The sequence below is a fragment of the Halichoeres trimaculatus genome, unplaced genomic scaffold (assembly GCF_033239565.1).
Source record: "Halichoeres trimaculatus isolate MK-OKI-2021-1 unplaced genomic scaffold, fHalTri1.1 fHalTri1_scaffold_9, whole genome shotgun sequence".
NCBI classification, from domain to species: domain Eukaryota; kingdom Metazoa; phylum Chordata; class Actinopteri; order Labriformes; family Labridae; genus Halichoeres; species Halichoeres trimaculatus.
In genome coordinates, this window is record NW_027437188.1 from 862,501 (window position 1) to 882,401 (window position 19,901).

The 19,901-nt window shown below is 42.2% G+C and overlaps 1 protein-coding gene across 6 annotated transcripts in view; it reads left to right on the top strand.

The window, feature by feature from the left end:
- The window catches only part of LOC141797518 (chloride channel protein 2-like), a 219,147-nt gene that overhangs the window by 159,006 nt on the left and 40,240 nt on the right, over positions 1–19,901 (top strand). For all 6 annotated transcript variants that reach the window (XM_074678954.1, XM_074678958.1, XM_074678955.1 and 3 more), the window contains 3 exons: positions 831–1,044; positions 13,882–14,015; positions 16,556–16,746. In XM_074678954.1, the coding sequence (XP_074535055.1) occupies positions 831–1,044; positions 13,882–14,015; positions 16,556–16,746 (539 nt within the window). The remainder of the gene's footprint in view (positions 1–830; positions 1,045–13,881; positions 14,016–16,555; positions 16,747–19,901) is intronic.

Consider the following 19,901-nt stretch of genomic DNA (forward strand, 5'->3'; position numbering starts at 1 on the left):
ATAGCACATACAATGGTTATAATTAAGTTATATGATGTAGATAGGTACAGTAAGTTTACCTTTTGACTAAAATATTGGGACAGTGGATCTGATATGATCTTTGGTATGTGTAGAACATGAATTAATTGAAATTAGCTGTATCAAGACCTGACAGAGTATGTCGCAAATCGCAACAACAGGCACTGAGGGGTTAAAAATCAAAAGTACTCCCAGTAAAAGTCATCAGTCGTTCATTTACCACCTTTGTTTACCAACTGAAAAAAAATAACCAGAGATTTTTTTCAGTGAAAGAAGCAGTGGTACAAAAGTTCTCTCCTCAGAGTTAAAGTTTCAGTGTGAAAAAGCCTGGGGGCTGTATCTCACCACATTTTAGTTTTTTAATTTAGAGGAAAACCTGTTTTTGACTTCAGTCACGCTTGGCACCTTCCCACACTCTGAAACTATTCCTGTTTTCAGAACTTCACAGGTCTGCTGGGAGGTGAGGTCTGAAAGTGAGAAACTAAATGAGGTTGTGAGTTGTTTGTATTCTTCAACATTCTCTTTGCTACAAGTCTTTCAACAGATAGATAGATAGATAGATAGATAGATAGATAGATAGATAGATAGATAGATAGATAGATAGATAGATAGATAGATAGATAGATAGATAGATAGATAGATAGAAAACCTGTTAGAGTTGTAGGAACGTGAAGCCATTCTTTTATCTTGGTGGAATGTCTGGCTGGAGGAGAACACCCTTCAATCAGCGCCTATAAAACATGGACTGAGCTATTCTTTCCCTGCACTTTTTCTGTGGTGTTTACCCAATTGTCCCCTCCCCCCTCCCAAAGGTGCTGCGGCCCTGTCAGGAGCAGTCACCCACACCGTGTCCACGGCTGTCATTGTGTTTGAGCTGACGGGGCAGATCTCCCACATCCTGCCAGTGATGATTGCGGTGATCCTGGCCAACGCTGTGGCTCAGTCCCTGCAGCCCTCCCTCTACGACTCCATCATCAGGATCAAGAAGCTGCCCTACCTCCCTGAGCTGGGCTGGGGACATCACGAGTATGTAGAGTCAAATGTCACACTCCTCGTTACAACACAGTACAGCACATTAACCTGATGGCTGAAACAGTCACAGGACTTTGTTTAAATTGACACTGCTAATGTTTGTCACTAAATTAAAGAAACTAAAACAATCCTCATACATCAGCAGATATCGTTATCCATCATTTGCAAGGCTGCATCATGCATAATGTGTTTTACAGATTCTCACACTGCTTGTTGAAAGCAGAACTTGATACCTCAAATATATTTACACACCCAGCAGGTAATGTACTTATTATAAAGACGGACTGAACAAGAAACTACATGATCATTTTTCAGTTTCTATCTACAAGCTATACTTTGTAACCTTCAGGCATGACTCTGCTAGCTTAGCTTAGTTTGGCTTGCAGAGATATCTAAACATAGTAGCATTGAACTAGCATATCTGGACCAGTTTGATAGTTTACTTTCAGCACATAATCTTTAATTGGAGGTATTAAAAAATATTTATCTGAAATGTTTATTTGTCTGTCGGGCTAACTTAAGAATCCTAACATGCTAACTTTTAAGATTTAATCAGCCACATACTGCTTGTTAGAAATTGTGTCTGTAAGGCATGAAGGTGGCTCATTTTGGTAGCCTACGCACAACAACACAAGAGGCTAGCTTGCTGGCTAATAGTTTGCTAGTTTCAGGAGTGTCATATGGACATTTTAGCTTGTCAAAGTTAGCCACCCAGGACTTGCACTGTGTTTTTCTGTTGCGTTTGACGTGGCAGACTGATTACCCCGTATCGCCACCTACTGGCCTGGCATGTTTGGTTAGGCATTTTCAGCTGTTTCTGCGTTATTGTTGGGACATCTCTGGTCTGAACAAGAACTTTGTTTTGAAAAATTGAGCACAAATTTGTGTCCGTAAAAGTATCACATGTTGACGCAGCCTAATGCACAGGATTTCTGTGCAGTGCTGCACTCTGCAATGCACCATGGATGTTTGGTGTATAAAGCATTACAGTTGTCCATCGGTTAGGTAATACACCTGACAGAGGCCTTAGTGCATAAAGAAACTCAGGTGCGTTGGCTCTGATGTGATTTGTTTCCATGCTTCCATCTGAAACTGTATAAGATATAAGATGATAACTGAGTCACATTAGGACAGACGTCTGATGGGTGCAGTTAAAGTATGCAAGCTTGCAAACTTGGACGTTTTAATTGTGTGTGTTGTTTTTAAAGTTATGAAGGTAATTCAGCATGCCCTTGAATCCTAAGAGTCTCGCACCAAAGCTCAATTAGTTTTCTTTGGTAGTTTGTTTTGGTTTGCCCTGCAGAGTTTACCTCTTTCACGAAGTTTAATTAGTTACATAATGGCTCAGATACCGTGTAAACAGTGAGCGTCTAAATGTAATGTGCTGATAAGGAAAGCAGAGTGGGTCTTAATGGTTTTAGATATTGCCTTTAATTTAACTGTCATTGCCTCAAACAGCCCACACACACACCTTCAGGGTCCACATGAAGACTCAGAGAGGACTGTGATGAAAAGACAAACACAGGCAGAGGTTCAATGAGGCGGCATTATGTGGCTTTTAATTGCTTTAACCCTAATTCATAATTCAAACTAACCACATAATAGCGAATAGGATTACAAGATACTTTGAGGGCTCCCAGCTCCACACAGAGGCACTTTTCATTTAATTGTTCAGAGATGATTATTGTTCTGAATGCTGGTAAATCATTAGCTGGAGATAATAGTTAGGGTGCATCGTGCTCAGATTGGGAGTGATGAGTAAAAATGTTATTTTACCCACCATCTGTTTTCCATTTTCCATGGCCTCCCCTGGAGAGTTTGTCCCGGCCTTCTTTTTGAGTCATCCACTTTCTACATCAACACCTGGGCTGACCCAAGCCATCCATCTCCTCGTTATGTATTCCTCTGTCCCCCCTTTATGTGCTGCTCTCCTCTCTTCGGTCTGCTCATTATCGGTGCTGACCTCATGGCCTCGCCCCTCCTGCTCTGTCTCTGAGTGTGTCTGACAGGAAGAGGAGGAGAAGAGCACTGAGAGTAATCTGAGCCCTGGTTTCGAGAGCTGTTGCATAGTTTGTTATTTCAATCTTTGCTGATTGTGAAAGAAACTCTTCACACCGTGGACACATGCACAAACAAAGGACCTGGGATGTTTGGGGCCATTGCTTTGCTCTGACCTAAATAATTTATTAAGGCTCAGATGGAATCAACAGAACAGTCTTTGGTAATAAAAGAATGTAAGTCGTGTCTTCATCTCATCACTCGTACAGCAGTCAGATTTTTAGAAAGGGATTATTTTGATTGACACAACATGAAATGCCTTATTATTTTCATTCTGTTGATTTTTCGACATTAAAACGCATTTTAAGATTTATGAAAAGAGACTAATGCACCATCACATTCTGCTCAAACTAGGAAACTTTTTTTACATGTTCAAAAGAAAAGCAGGGAAGTTTTTCACCGTCAGATCCTGGTTTTGTGTCGCCATATTTAATGGATTAATAAAGAAATAAAGAAATGCATGTGTATAGACTTCACACCCATGGAGAGGTCTTCAGCGGTTTGGCTCTAAAGCTGAACGACGTTACATGAAAGTCAGTCTGAGCCGGCAGGAACACATGCTCCTCCTTATCAGCCTGCATGCCATCATCACCCTGTCAGTGCATTTTTTGTTACCTTGCCTTGTAGTTGTAACTGAAGTCACAGTGGCCTGAGCTTCTGAGTTATCAGGCTGATAAAGAGATGACCTCTGTGGGAGCCTGTGTGAAATGGTTTACTGCAGAGGTTTTATATAAACCTTTTAAAGCTTGTTTGGGTTTCTGACACGTGATTTTGGGGCCATGAAGCCAAGCTAATGGTTCTCCCTTTTGAATCCTGAAAATGTTGAAGAGCAGGGGTCTGTGACCTTTACTATCTAAAGAGCCATTTTGCCTCCACCAGAGAAAAGTGGTCTGGAGCAACATAACATAACACAGCTTGTAAAGTTTTATAACTTTATTTAGTGCTGTCAGGTAATTAAAAGAATTAATCTAATTGATTACATGATTTGTAATTAAAAGAATTAATCTAATTTGTCACAATCTTATCTTGTATTTGCTTAAGGTCTAAAAAAATGAATTCTAGGAAATTACAAAATTGTAGAGCATGACTAATCAAATGAATACACAAAGAAGAGAAGATTTGTAAATCAATATTTTTTGAACTGGTCAATATTAAAATGTCCGTGTTCACTGCCACATCACGTCTGTAGTTATCACTTGCATCACTCTGTAACCATTTACAGCGTCTATAGAAGTAAATTGTGTTTTTCAGCTGGGGGAGGTGGGGTCTGGTGGAGCTTTTCAGTCAACATCATGCTCTTAATTTACTGTGGGTGAGAGCGTTGCTCTCTTTGGATGAGAGCTCAGCATGGATATGAGGAGAAGGTGTGAGATGACAGAGGCATAGGGAGAAAGTTGGCAGCTCACGCTCCAACTGAGGATGTGTAGCGGTAGTTCAGAGGGAAAGATGGGCGTGATCGTGAGAAAAGACGACGAAGATCATGGAGAGGAGCAAATGATGGAGCACCGGAGATGAACTCGATCAGCAAAAGTATGTTTTGTCTGTTTTTCTAAAACAGGAAGAGAGACATGAAAGAAGCGAGTTCACTCCTCTTAGGTATTTTTGTTGTTTACAGAGTCATAGAAAAGAAGATTATTTGGGTCTTGAAAGATCATTCAACATGCTCTGAAAATGGCTGGCGGCCAATGAGTAAATCTTGTATTCATTTTTTCAACGCCTTAATTTGCACTGTAAATAGTTGATCTAATTAACAGGTTAAAGTGACAGATCTAATGTTATTTTTTGTCTTTTTTACCTGTTAAAGCAAAAGAAAACTCTTAAACAAAAATGCAGTGTGCATGTGAAGGCCTACTTTGAAATGAATTTAACCTGATATATGCAGGTCTATCTAAGTCCTAGTCTAGTTTCTTCAGCAAATGCTTTGTGCTTGTTCTGAAAACATCTTTCAATGTTACATTTTTTGTTTTTTGCTAGTCCCTCACCACATACAGTTGGGAAAATAAGTATTTAACCTGTCAACTTTTTTTCTCAATACATTTATTTCCAAAGCTGCAATGCAAACAAAATTTCTACCAGACAACTCAAATAATTCACACATGAACACATAGCTTCACAGCTATGCTGATGATACACAACTGTACATATCCTTGTCCCCTGATGACACAGGGTCAATTGATGCCCTTTTTAAATGTATTTTCGATATTAAATCCTGGATGGCAGAGAACTTGTTACAGCTCAACCAGGACGAGACTGAGGTTTTAGTTATTGATCCTAAGGCCCAGGGAGAGACTTTTGTATCAAAATTGCAAAAATTGTCTTTAAACCTTTCCAATCAGGTTAAAAGTCTGGGCATCATCTTTGACTCTGAGCTCTCTGAGCTCAATTTTATTCCACAAAAATAAAAAAAATAAAAAAATAAAACAGGATTTTATCATTTAAAGAACATCGCCAAAGTCCTGGCCTTTTTTTCTCTCGTGCTAACACAGAAACACTAATGCATGCTTTTATCTCCAGTCGTATTGATTATTGTAACGCTCTGCTTTCTGGTCTTCCAAAAAGAAACATTTCACGTATACAACTTTTACAAAACTCAGCGGCTCGTGTGCTGACAAAGACCAGGAGGTGGTCACATATTACATTGGTTTTAGAATCACTGCATTGACTCCCTGTGTGTTTTAGGATTGATTTTAAGGTTCTTTAAATGGTTTTTAAATGTCTTGGGCCTTCTTATCTTTCAGAACTGCTTTTACCATATGAACCCTCACAGACCCTGAGATCCTCTGGCACTGGCCTTTTGGTAATACCCAAAGCTAGAACACAAACTTTCAGTGAGGCATCTTTCCAGCTTTATGGCCCCCGTCTGTGGAACAGCCTGCCGGAGGTTAAAGGTTAAAACACCTTGCCACTGATTAAAAATAAAAACTAAATCAAAATATATCCAAATATTCTCCAATTTGTGGTGAAGACTAATCCAGAGCTCCATGCTGAGCAGCTGGGCTCAGTGGCCTCCTCACTTGGCTTGTGGCGTCTGCTTTAGGGGGATGTAAAAAGACACATGGGAAACTTTAGCCCGTTTCACCAAGCAGTTCAGTTTAGATGAGTACTGTTTGGCACAGGGTTACTCGGTTAAAGGGATAGTTCCGTTTTTTTGAAGTGGGGTTGTATGAGCTCTATGTGACCACTAAGGACATTAGATACAGTAGAAAGTTGTCTCCTCTCCCTCAGTAAGACGCAAACTGTAATCGATGGTGACGAGGAAATAGACGCTAACAGGGACAGACCGTACCAAATTCAAAGGCTATTTTCTCTGCCTACAAGAACTAAAATCAAAAAGTAATACCACAGTTTAAGAGTACGCTACATAAAATATTTTTTAAGTGCATTAAGTCTTCAGAAATATAAACATTTATCTGGACCTAACTAACTGGTCATGTGTCCTTGCGCGCAGCGCTAGTGCGCTCTGTCCCCCCTCCTTCTTTCAGCTGTAGGGAATGTAAACAAGCTATGCTTCAGGCGCCGATTGTAGCCTCGTGTAAGTTTGATCAAGTATCGTAATTCTTTTGTTTGTACTCTAAGGATTGTGAGGCAGCGTAGGAAATTCAAAATGAGTGACTATGACAGCGACGATGAAGTTTCATTCACTTTGGAACCAAAAGGATACCTGTATGAACTGGAGTAGCTACACAGAAGAGGAGCTGCTACAGATGGAGACTGAAAGGAATACAGAGGAGACATCCACGGACACTGGACATCAAGATGCTGAGTGTTACTGCTGCCACGACTGTTGTTGTTGTTGTTGCTGTTACAGGACACTCCAGAATTCAGAAGAGCAGGAAAATCTGTGTGATGAGTTACACAGACGGCTTGAGAGCCAGCAGTGTCCTCAAACTCAGACAAATCCTGAAGAGTGTCTGTAACCAAGTTCCACTCGTGACAGCAGTAACACTCAGCATCCATGGGCATTGAGTCACAGCTCAGAAATTTACACCACTGAGTATTTCCGACTCTGTCTTGATGTCCAGTGTCCGTGGATGTCTCCTCTGTATTCCTTTCAGTTGCCTTCTGTAGCAGCTCTTCTGTGTAGCTACTTCGGTTTATGCAGGTATCCTTTTGGTTCCAAAGTGAATGAAACTTCATCGTCGCTGTCATAGTCACTCATTTTGAATTTCCTAAGAGTACAAACAAAAGAATTACGATACTTGATCAAACTTACACGAGGCTCGAAGCATAGCTTGTTTACTTTCCCTACAGCTGAAAGGAGGAAGGGGGACGGAGCGCACTAGCGCTGCGCGTAAGGACACATGAGTTAGTTAGGTCCAGATAAATGTTTATATTTCCGAAGACTTAATGCACTTAAAAAATATTTTATGTAGCGTACTCTTAAACTGTGGTATTACTTTTTGATTTGAAACTGAACTATCCCTTTAAGCCTGGTCCTGTTAGTGTTTCATAAGCCAACCGTGCCCCCTTGTGGTAGGCGGCATGTCAGCCGGATGACGATAGCGGCATCAGTTATGTAATAGACGCCATAGCAGCGTGACACAGTGTACCCTGCTAATAAATCAAACAAAGAAGAATGTGACACAGTAAACAAAGAGCAACGATGAAGACATCCAGCAGCTCTTCTTCTCTGTGATCGTCATGTGTCTCTTTGTTACAAAGAACAATCAAGCTTTGTTTCAGAGAAGACTGTGAGCCACCAGGAGAAATACAGCAGCTGCTGTCACACAGGAAGTGACCATTCTTTCAGCCAATCAACAGACTGCAGAGTTTCTAGCTCCATCTTCCGGGGTCAGATCGGTTTAGTCTGGCACCCCAACAGAGGGTAACCAAAAAGTGGGACAACTTGTCTTGGTTACTTGGGGATCTGCCGTGCTAAGACAAACTGCACTGAAGCACTTGGTGGAAACGGGGCTTTTGTCATTCTCAGCACCCTCCCACAGTACAGCATGCTTCTGCTTGCTCTAAACTGTCTGTGGGTGTAGGTGTAATGTGTTATGCTCTGGTGTAGGCCCACAACCTGTTCAGGGTCTGCCCAATCTTTCATCCAACCGCAGCTGAGATTATTTCCAGCACGGCGGGACCCTGAACGGGACCAGAAGCACAGAAAGTATGATGAACTGTTCCTCTCTGCAGCGATAAACACCTTATACTCAGCTGATGCTCAGAAGTCAACCTTGACCAGGGTGTGAACTGTAAAAATAATCTGTGTGGACGAAAATGTAAGAAAGGCTGTTTGCTGGGTTTCATTCATGCAGTCGCCCTGACAACATTCATTTGAGTGTGTGACGTGTGTGTGTGTGTGTGTGTGTGTGTGTGTGTGTGTGTGTGTGTGTGTGTGTGTGTGTGTGTGTGTGTGTGTGTGTGTGTGTGTGTGTGTGTGTGTGTGTGTGTGTGTGTGTGTGTGTGTATGTGTGTGAGATGCAGAGTTGGGTATATAACTACAAGTAAAGAACGTTACAAGTAGTTAAATTACTTTTGATAGGAACGAGTAGTGGACGGCACTACTTCTCCTAGATTAGTAGTTAAACTAGAGTTACAGATGAAACGCCACGATCATTACTTTTTCAATGACTGCAAATAGAGCAACCAAAATATTACTATTTAAGCGGAGTTCTTTTTATTACCACCAGTAGATTGAACGATGGCCATATGAGCAACTACTCGCTATCTCTCCCGGGTCAGGGCTGTTGGAACTGTCACAGTAAAATTCGTTGCTTTATATAAATCTGTGCCCCACTGACAACACTGCACTCCCTCCCACTGTAAATGCCCCTTTTAAAGGATAATTTTGGTTTATACAGCTTTTACATTGTTTATAGAACAAAGTATAACAAAATACTCACCCAGAAGGCTTTCCTGATCCAAGCAGTGCTTCGGAAGATAATTAGATCTAGATTTAGATCAAAATCGTGCAGCGGACGTCCCTATAATGGGATCCTATAATGCAGTTTTAGGAGCGGCGCTGTCTCTGCCCCGATGGATCTCATTATACAGACGTCTGCTGCACAATTTTGGATCTAAATATCTTCCGAAGCACTGCTTGGATCAGGAAAGCCTTCTGGGTGAGTATTTTGTTCTACTTCATTCTATAAACAATGTAAAAGCTGTATAAACCAAACTTGTCCTTTAAAAGGGGCATTTACAGTGGGAAGGAGTGCAGTGTTGTCAGTGGGGCACAGATTTATATAAGCCAACCAATTTTACAGTGACAGTTCATATGCACATTATTTGGATTTTGTAGAGCAGAAGGAGAAGAGCGTGACCGTAAAATGCAAGTTATGCCCAGGAAATAAGAGGCTGAATACTGCATGGAACACAACCGCGAATCTCTTGAAGCATATAAAGATGTATCAGGGGATAAAGTAGTGTAACGAGTAGTGTAACTTCTTTACTATTTCCATGAAGTAATCAAGTAGTGTAAGGCACAACTTTTTTCAATAGTAACGAGTAACGGGTTACTCTTTACTTTTTTGAGTAACGGACCCCAACTCTGGTGAGACGTGTGTGTTTGTGTGTGTGTGTGTGTGTGTGTGTGTGTGTGTGTGTGTGTGTGTGTGTGTGTGTGTGTGTGTGTGTGTGTGTGTGTGTGTGTGTGTGTGTGTGTGTGTGTGTGTGTGTGTGATGGAGAGGTGGAGGATTGGAGGGGAACGGAAGTGAGATGCTGCCCCCTCCAAGTTGAACATGTTTTTCATACAAAGTGGAAAAGATCCATCTAACACCCATACACCCATGCTCCCATCCACCCCCTAAACCCCCCCACCCACACACACACACCCACACACACACACACACACACATAATGTTGTTCGTACACTGTAACATATTGGCATGTGCATGTTGCTCACACACCCACACACACACACACACACATGGGGAATTAAATTTCATATCTTTTATTTCATGTGTAGATTTTACACACACACACACATGCATTTGTATGTTCCCTCTACAGGAGAGCTGCTACACACTCTTCCTCTCTGTGATCACACAGTCACACATACATAACCTTCCCCACCTCTCCTCCTCCTTTCTCCGATCCACCGTCTCTGCTGATGGATGAGCTTCAGCGTTGGAGAGCAATTAAAAAAGTGTGGAAACAATTATATAACATGTGTGTATGTGTGTGACAGAGAGTGTGTGTGATAGTGTGTTCTCTAACTGTCCCTCTTGTGTTTCTTCACATTTCATAACGGCCAATTACAGTCTGCTGTCCTCGCTCTGCTGTTGTCGCTGACAGTGAGCGAAGCCACAGGAGATGATCTTATTCTCTACACATCATTACAGGCGTCCTTTTATTAGCTGTACACACACACACACACACACACACACACACACACACACACACACACACACACACACACACACACACACACACACACACACACACACACACACACACACACACACACAGTTGAGCCTCTCTACTCTTCTCTAACCAGTGTGGATGATCTTTAATCCTGTATTTATAACCCCATAAGTCTGTTTATCTTGGCTCTGATCTTTAAGCTGGGGCTTAGAGTGAGAGCGCTCAAAATGATCAGACGGGTTTCTGAGCCTCGCAGGGAGGAAGGTTCAATTAAGACCAAACCAATCAGATTTCATCAACTGCCTTTGATATCCTGGGGGAAATTAGAGTTGGCAGCAGTTGTGGCCATTCAGAAGTATGCATTAGCAAATGAAAAGAAGCTGCCAATGCATCAGTCAGGAGTCTGACTTTTGTCTAAGTAAATATTTCTGCACTCACTATCAGGGACATGGCTCAAGCTCTCATCAGCTGTGGATTTAAAAAGGTGTCTGGTAGGCCCATCATTGAGGAAGTATCCTCTGTTTCCCAAGAAGTGACATAAATCTCTTATTCTGGAGTTGGGACACTTAACCATCAATGACACCAGAACAACTGAGAGTCACAAGAAGAATCATATTTTAATCTTCAGAAAGTCCAATAAAAGACACTGCTGTTCATGACAAAAACTGAAATCTTTTCAAGTGTTTGTTTTACTTTTAGTAAAAGTTGACTTCTTAATTTACTTTAAACCACAAGTCCAGAAAAACGGGGTGAGAAAAGTTTATTGGTCAAGTTTCTTGTAGACGGCATTACTCTTATTTCAAGAAACCTGAGGGGCAGATTATATTATCTTTTGATCAGGCATTCAGGCATCATTTTTGTTTTTCAACATCTTAAAAACTAAAGACATTTTTCTGGACTTCTCAGGTGAATGTGGCTCGTATCAGGTTTACACTGCAAAAAAAACTGAAACTTATCAAGTGTTTTTGTCTTGCTTCCAGGAAAAAAATGCAAGTGACTTGACCAGTCCAGAAAAATGTCTTGTTTAAAGACAAATGTCAAGTTATTTAAAGAAAAAATGAGGTTGGAATTACTTGAAACAAGTCAAAAAAGATCTGCCAATGACATTTTAAAAAAAGATACCCAAGTAATTACTGAAGCAAATTATCAAGCAATTTTTACTTATCCAGTTGGCAGTTTTTTTTGTACTTGTTACAAGTAATTAGGACCTCATTTTTGTTTTTAAATAACTTGAAAAAAAGCATCTTTTCTGGACTGACTAGTTGAATGTGGCTCATATTGAGTATAACAAGACAATAAGACAAACACTTGATTGGATTTCAGTTTTGCAGCGTTTGATGGACAGCTGACCACAGGCGTTAAGTGAAGGGGTGATCCAAAGAGATTCGTTTTAAAACTGATGACACAAAAATTCACTTTCAAACTGCTTGACTTCTTCAAAGTTAAGAAAACACTTTGTAAACAATCAAAGTTGATCAAAATCAATTTAACCAGTCCACAAGCTTGGTGCTTGTGACATGTATGTTTGCAGGTGTATATAGAATTTCTCTCTATAGGCATATGAAAGCCCCTTTCCACTGGTGGAAAAAATAAAATAAAATGAAATAAAATAAAATAAAATAAAAAGCATGAGAAAATAAAGTGATAAAAAATTCCTCAGTGGCAAAATGTCTCAATGTACTCACCATCTATTTCTCTGCCATATTAAACAGCAGCTAGAGCGAGGGATGGGTACAGAATCAGGTACTTTTAAAGGAACCGACCAAATTCTGTCAAAAGTACCAGGTACCGATTCATGTAAAATCAAAAGGTACCACGTTTAGGTACCTGAACACATCCTTGTGACTGTGAGGAAGTGAAAGAATAGTTGATTTTCCATGATGGACATGAACACAGCATTGCAAGGGTATATACTGAAGGAAATATATGTTAAATTGAAAAATACATATATAATATTGTTAAAGAAATTGATATTTTTTACCACATAACTACAAAAAAGTACTGAAAATTGGTACCGTTGAGTACCGGTACCGATTGCCAAGTATCGGGCGCTGGTACCGTATTGCTTCAAATGTAAAAGGTACCCAGCCCACCCAGAGCAAACTTCAGAATAAAGCTACTGCTTTGTCTTTGCAAAGGTTTTTTTATGACTGCGATCTCATAACTATGACTTTTTATATCAGATTTTAAACTTTTTATCTTACAACTTTCACTTTTTATATAATAATTATGACTTTTGATCTCATAATTGTTACTTTTTTATCTTATAATTTCCACTTTTTAGTTTTTTTTTGTTTGTTTGTTTGTTTTTTTAATCTGGTGCAAATGGGCTTCCATAGCAAACAGCTTAATACAACTTGAACATATATTTAAAAAAAAAAAAAAAAGTAACTGCCAGCACGTGGCCTCAGGTAAAAAGAATGGCACAACACTCCTCAGAAACGCTGTTAATTCAATGAAACACCAGGCGTGCTCAGATTGACTGTATGACAGAGAGAGCTCTTTCTGGATCATCAGTGGACTCCTCAGCCATCAGACTCCATTTAAACAGAAGTTGCTCTTTCTGTGCAGGACACAGGAGATGCTGATCTTTGCAGCGTGATGAGCTTTTTCAGTCATGCTGAATAAAACCTGCTGTGCTGTTAAATCCAACTACAGAATTTAAGCCTGCAGACTCACAGTGACATCCCAAAAATCAGACCATGTGTAACAATGAACTTGAAACAACCCTCTGATTGATTCTGTAAGGAGCGTTTCAGGTTCAGTTTAGCCGGTTACTACTTGACCTGAAGGAGTGAAGGAGAAGTCCACTGCAGTTATTCTGCAGCTCTTATTAATCTGCTTCTGGACCTTTTCCTTTGGAGAGGTCCAAGACAAACTGTGCTCTGTTGTTTAAAGTGCAGACGCAGGGCGATACTCATCAAATTAACTTTCTATTTGGAGAGAGGTCAGTGTATTGAGTTGTCACCACAATAAGGAGTGGAGGCTTGGCCGGAGCCCGCGTCCTGGCAGAGCTTCGTCGCTTGGCAGTGGGAACCTTGGAGCGGCTGCTGTCGTGTTTGCAGGTTTTGGCAGGCTCAGGCAGGAAGAGAGGCTTGAGTGTTTATGACTGGTGTACCGGGGAATACGATTCTGCTGAGGCAAGATCTGCTCACACAATGTCACCCACATCCCCCTACTGTACACATGGCCACGCCGTCACTGTCGTCACTGCTGCTAACATCCGCGTGACGTGTGGACAATGTTCGCCTGCTCAGCTGAGGGAAGGGTGTGTGTCACTGAAGGGCAGTTGTTAAAGGTCTGTGAGGGGATGGAGGAACATTACTGCAAAAGGATTCAATCAAAACTGAAAACAAATGTCCACAGCTCAGGAAAATCCCTTTTTGCATCTCTCAAATAACTTGACAAATTGACCCGTAGCGTAACAAAACCCATCTCTTCTGTCCTCTCTTTCTTTCTTCCAGGAAGTATAATATTCGCGTGGAGGACATTATGGTCCGGGATGTGAGGTACATCACATTAAACTGCTGCTACAGAGACCTGCACAACGTCCTGCTGACCGGCCACCTCAAGACTCTGGCTCTGGTGGAATCAGCGGGTGAGACACACCAGCACAGATGTATACACACCTTAAAGTGGACAGATTATGAGTTAACCTGTTTGCCATTGTGAAGATTAATCAAAATATTCAACACTTTCCCTCAATATTTAACATCAAGATGATTTTTAAACCAACATCAGCCTTTCCTGCTGCCCACTCCTCAATGCACACATCAGCGTATTGATCCATTTGTTCATGGTATAAGAAATAACTGCTGAGCCCTGTGCGCTGCATCTGATGTTTAGACGCAGCAGCATGCAGAGGACAAACCGGTAAGAAAACTTTCAGTGTGAATATCAACTGCTTTTTGAAGGTGACGAGTACGCAGGGGTACAGTACTTCAGTAGGTTTTGGGATGATCTATACTTTACCTGAGTTTTCATATTTATGGCAACTTTCAATTTTACTTCCCTACATTGAAAAGAAAAAATGTTACTCTTACTCCACTAGAATTACATTCAATCACCTTTTTTACTGTTTCAAATTAAATGCGAATATTATTATGTCATCATGTATTGATTATCAGGGCTGTGTGTTCTCACGCCAACAACTGGCGCTCTCGTATCAATCTGAGAATAATCTCAGAGAGACCACACCATCACAGACAGCCTGGGGATACTCCTCAGTGTCTACAGAATGATGGAAGAAACCTCATCCACTGGGAGAGTAGACACACCGCTACACCACCACCACCACCATCACTACACCACCACACCACCACACCACCACACCGCCACCACCACCACACCACCACACCACTACCACACCACCACCACCACAACCACCACACCACTACCACACCACCACACCACCACCACCACCACCACCACACCACCACACCACGACCACCACCACACCACCACACCACTACCACACCACCACACCACCACCACCACCACCACACCACCACACCACCACACCACCACCACCACACCACCACCACCACCACCACCACCACCACACCACCACACCACCACACCACCACCACACCACCACACCACCACACCACTACCACACCACCACACCACCACCACCACACCACCACACCACCACCACACCACCACACCACCACACCACCACCACCACACCACCACCACCACCACCACCACCACCACACCACCACACCACCACACCACCACCACACCACCACACCACCACACCACCACACCACCACACCACCACACCACCACCACACCACCACACCACTACCACACCACCACACCACCACCACCACCACCACACCACCACACCACCACACCACCACACCACCACACCACCACCACACCGCCACACCACACAACCTGCTAGTTTAGCTTCAGAAGAATACAGTGGATACACATCCAAAAAACATTTTCATTTTTGTCAGGATTAAAGGACTCATCTCCAGCCCACGACGAGCACAGCTGGACTCTCATGGTTTTGAAAAGCAGCTTCCGCTGAAGATGAATCACAAATTTGTGGACTTAAATAAAGGAAGGGAGGGAGCAGGGGGAGAAAAGGATACAGGGAGTGAGGAAGAGGAAGAAAGAGGTGTGTATGATGCGTTCTGGTTTCATCAGCAAGTATTTAATCCACATTTGGAGACAAATAAAAAATGAGCTCTGAAAACAACTTTTTTGGATTATTTTAGATTTAGGGTGTTTTGAGCCTTTGATGACAGGACCAAGCAGCAACAGGACAGAAGACAGAGTTGAACACATGGATGGGACAGTAGTGTGCTGCAAAGGCCTATGTGAGGGAAGAAAAGCACTTTCTATGAGTTTATTGGGTGAATGAGTTTTAGGTAAACTTCTTTCAGGGATTATTTGGATGGAACAACAGCTGACAGTTTTATTGACAGCTTTATTAAACACACAGGACTAGTTCTGTGTGTTTGTGAGGGAGAAGTAGCAGAGTGATTAGACAGAATCTGTTGAGTCCAGTTGTTTGTGGTGTGTTGTGTCTGACGTAGTGTTGATGTCTGTGTACGATGCCACCCAAACGTCCCCTATAGTCCTGGGCTAAAACAAAGCGTAACGACCTTGGTGGACACTCATTAAGGTGATTGATTGAATGATTGACAAACTTGTCAGCGCACAGCTTGCTGATGGCTTGGCGCTTGCCTCCTTCCTGAAGTGCAAATTTGGTTTTCCATCGACGTCTTAATTATGCAATCGTGAGGGAACAATTAGCTGCGGCATTTAACCAAATACATAATCAGCACGTACTGTCACAAAGGCAATTACTTAAAGCAAGCAAGCTGCTCCCCTCCTACACACACACACACACACACAAACACACACACACACACACACACACGCACACGCACACACAGGCACACACAGGCACAGTAACTGCGTTATGGGCTCTTGTTATGTAACTCAGCTGAGCTCTCTGCAGTGCTGCAACATGTGTTCAGAGTCCCCTGCAGTCCCCTCAGCTTCCTCTCCTCCTACCACCAGTTTTGCTTCATATGGTCTTGTGTTTTTTTTTGTCCTCTGCTATATTGTTTCCACCTTCTCTCACTCTTACATTTTCTCTGTCTGTGCCTCTTCCAGAGTCAATGATCCTGTTGGGCTCCATTGAGCGTGCCCAGCTCCAGTCGCTGCTCTCCCAGCAGCTGGGTCGCCCTCGGCGGCTGGAGTTCATCAGGGAGCGGGCCATGGCAGAGAAGAAACGCATGTCAGTGATTTCAGACCCAGGCAGCGAGGACGGGAGCCACCGGGCCAGCCAGGAGGTCCGCTTCCAGGTGAGAGGTCTGGAGGAGCAGCGAGAGATTAAAGCTTAGGCTTTAGCTTTATGATCCCCTTTGTGATTTATTTAGCTGAACGCCAGCTCTGTTTGTGACCAGGACACTTCATATGAGGGCCAAACAGCTTCTCGGCCATTAAAGTTTGAAATGAGCAAATAAAGACTGATTCTTCAGGATAAGTTTAGAGTCTGAGATGAGAGCCCCATCCTTAGCAGAGGCCTGCAGTCAAGGAGTCCAACATTTAGTGATGGCTCAAGCAAATACACCTCCCTTTTCTCCATCCTCCACGGGGTTGAATCCATCATTAGTTTTCCTGAACTTTTGTCAGAGTTATGAAAGCAAAAAGGGGAAAAACAAAGACAGACGAGAGGAACGAGTCTGGTACCACAGTTATTACATCATTTATCGCTTGAAAGAAGAAGGATGGTGTTTGTGTTTGAGTGTTTGTGTGACAGATGGATTGCTTAGAGCTTTATTTACATGTGTTAGGAAGCCATCAATAACAGTGTTAAGGAGATTATGTGAGCAGTGTGTGCGTGTGGCTGAGCTCATGCAGATGTGGTTTATGGCAGATGTCTGAACTGGTTTCACGTCCAGAAATGTAGAGCTCAAACTACCCAGATGCCTTTTCTTCTGCCTGTGTTTCCCTCTCATCAGTTTGCAGAGAGGCTGAGTAGAAGGCCCTCAGGCATGGATGTGTGGGTGGTGAAAAGGTGTGTGTGTGTGTGTGTCTGTGTGTGTGTGTGTGTGTGTGTGTGTGTGTGTGTGTGTGTGTGTGTGTGTGTGTGTGTGTGTGTGTGTGTGTGTGTGTGAGTGTGTGTTTGCTTTACCTTGCGTTATTATTTATCTGACTTCTTACCCTCTTTTTCAAACATGTTTCGTTTCTTTTTGAGCTGCTCTCATTCTGGCTTTTAAACTGTTTCCTGTGGTTACAACAGCAATCCACCAAGTTTGACCATTTATTTCTTCATGTGAGGGATATTGTATCATGAGCAGGTGGTTTTGAATAATGGAATATAACTTGGTCTGTAGCCACAGTCATGCAATCATACTTTGAAGTTTAACTTCATGTTTTTGCACTTTTATTAAAGCATAATGTAAAAACAGGGCTACAAGAGATCTCGCTGAGAGCCCACTGATACAGAACTCTCTGACAGGAGATTCCTGTTCCCTACATTCTACATGTTGTACATCTGGATGGAGGTTTATATTGTTTTGGTTCATTAGGAGCTCTGATATAAAAATCTAGCGCTACGCTAAGGTGAAGGGAAACCGCATTGATATTCTGGTGGTTAGCATACAACGATACAGCTTTGTTTTTCAATCAAAATTCCAACTGTCATTACTGAACACACAAACACGTGTAATAGTCTTGCACAAGGGATTCTTTTCCATTCCATTCAACAGGTCAGATAGCTCTTAATCTACTAAAACCCTATAGCGCACTTGGCACTTATTTGATGCTAACATACATTGGAAATTGCATTGATATGCTAGTGGTTAGCATACATTAGGAAAACTGTTTCCAGCAGAATAACAACTTTGATCGCTGAATACACAAACAAATGAACATAACTTCCTCACAAGAGATTTATTTCTAGTTCATTCAACAGGTTATATCTCTCCTACACCCCACAGCAGTGGTGAGTAGATGGTGAAAGAGCTGTCACCTCATCTTTGAAAGGACACTTATGTACAATCACACGTCATCGCGTTCAGAATAAAAAATCAGGCCACAAGTAAAAACATCAACATAACCATTAACATTAACCACACAGCAACAACAAAAATGAACTGTTTTGGATGTTTTGATGAGAAACATTCACTTGTGTCATTGTACCTGTGCATAACGCCTATTCTGCATTACTATCATGATAAAAATCCAGAGATAGATCAGTCTGGAGCAGTCAGAGAATCAACCCTGTGCACATATGAGCATTACACCCAATGGAGTGTTTATTTATTTATTTTTCAATTTGAACAAGTATTGCTTTTGCATAGTTGCTCCAGGAAGTGAGCAAAAAATATACTGTGAAGTTTTGTGTGACCTTCTGAACGTGGATACACTTAAGCTGTCAGGATGAGAGCACACAGCGCAGCCTTTCGAAACACAGTGTGGAGATTCTAACAGTCCATTTTATGCCTGAAATACACCAGAAACTTCTACAGTGTGTCTCCATTGCTCTGCGTCTTGATTGCGTCACAGCTCCTCGTCCGTCAAAAATAGGATGGCTGCATATCACCTGTGGCATGACAGATCAGCCGTGCAGACAGACTGTAACAGAACGGATCCAGTGTAAGTTGACACATATAGTGTGTCCCAAATCGCATACTTCCATACTGTGTACTCAAAATTTTCAAATTGAGTGTACTAAGCATACTACATACTCACTGGCTTAGTGCGCAAATTTTGAGGGTTTAGTGCTGTCCCAAATCGCATACTGCCGAGCACCGTACTTACCGGGAATGATGACATGATGTCAACCTCTTCTTCTTCTACGTCTAATTGTGACCGGCTTCCAGCGCGTTTCCCCCAAACACCGCCACTATTTGCCAGCAAATTTTCAAAGCCTTTTCAGTAGTATATTAAACACAGCTAATAACACGATCAGCGGTGTAGAGTTTATTAATGGGGGTCGGTGCAGCTGACTGAAGCTACCAAGAGAGCTACCGGGGCGCTGTGGCAGTTAAAATACATCCACGAATGAAATGTCTGAGTGGTGCTTCTGGTCATGTATTCACTGTGCAGGGTCTAACCCGCTTGTTATTATGTTTACCTGGTTCACCGGGTAATGTTAGGGCCCCGGAAACTGTTAGCCCAATGAGCTTTGGCATCTGAGATAGCTGTTAGCTCAACTAGCATTAGCATAGCCCAGTGTTTCTCAATCCTGGTCCTGGGGACCCCCTGCCCTGCATGTTTTAGATGTTACCTCACTCCAGCACACCTGATTCAAACGAATGGCTCGTTATCAGGCTCGAGCAAAGCTTGATGACGAGCTGATCATTTGAATCAGGTGTGTTGGAGTGGGGTAACATCTAAAACATGCAGGGCAGGGGGTCCCCAGGACCAGATTTGAGAAACACTGGCATAGCCTATCATTCGCAGAACAAAACAAACAAAAACAAGCTACACCACATACACAACGTCAACA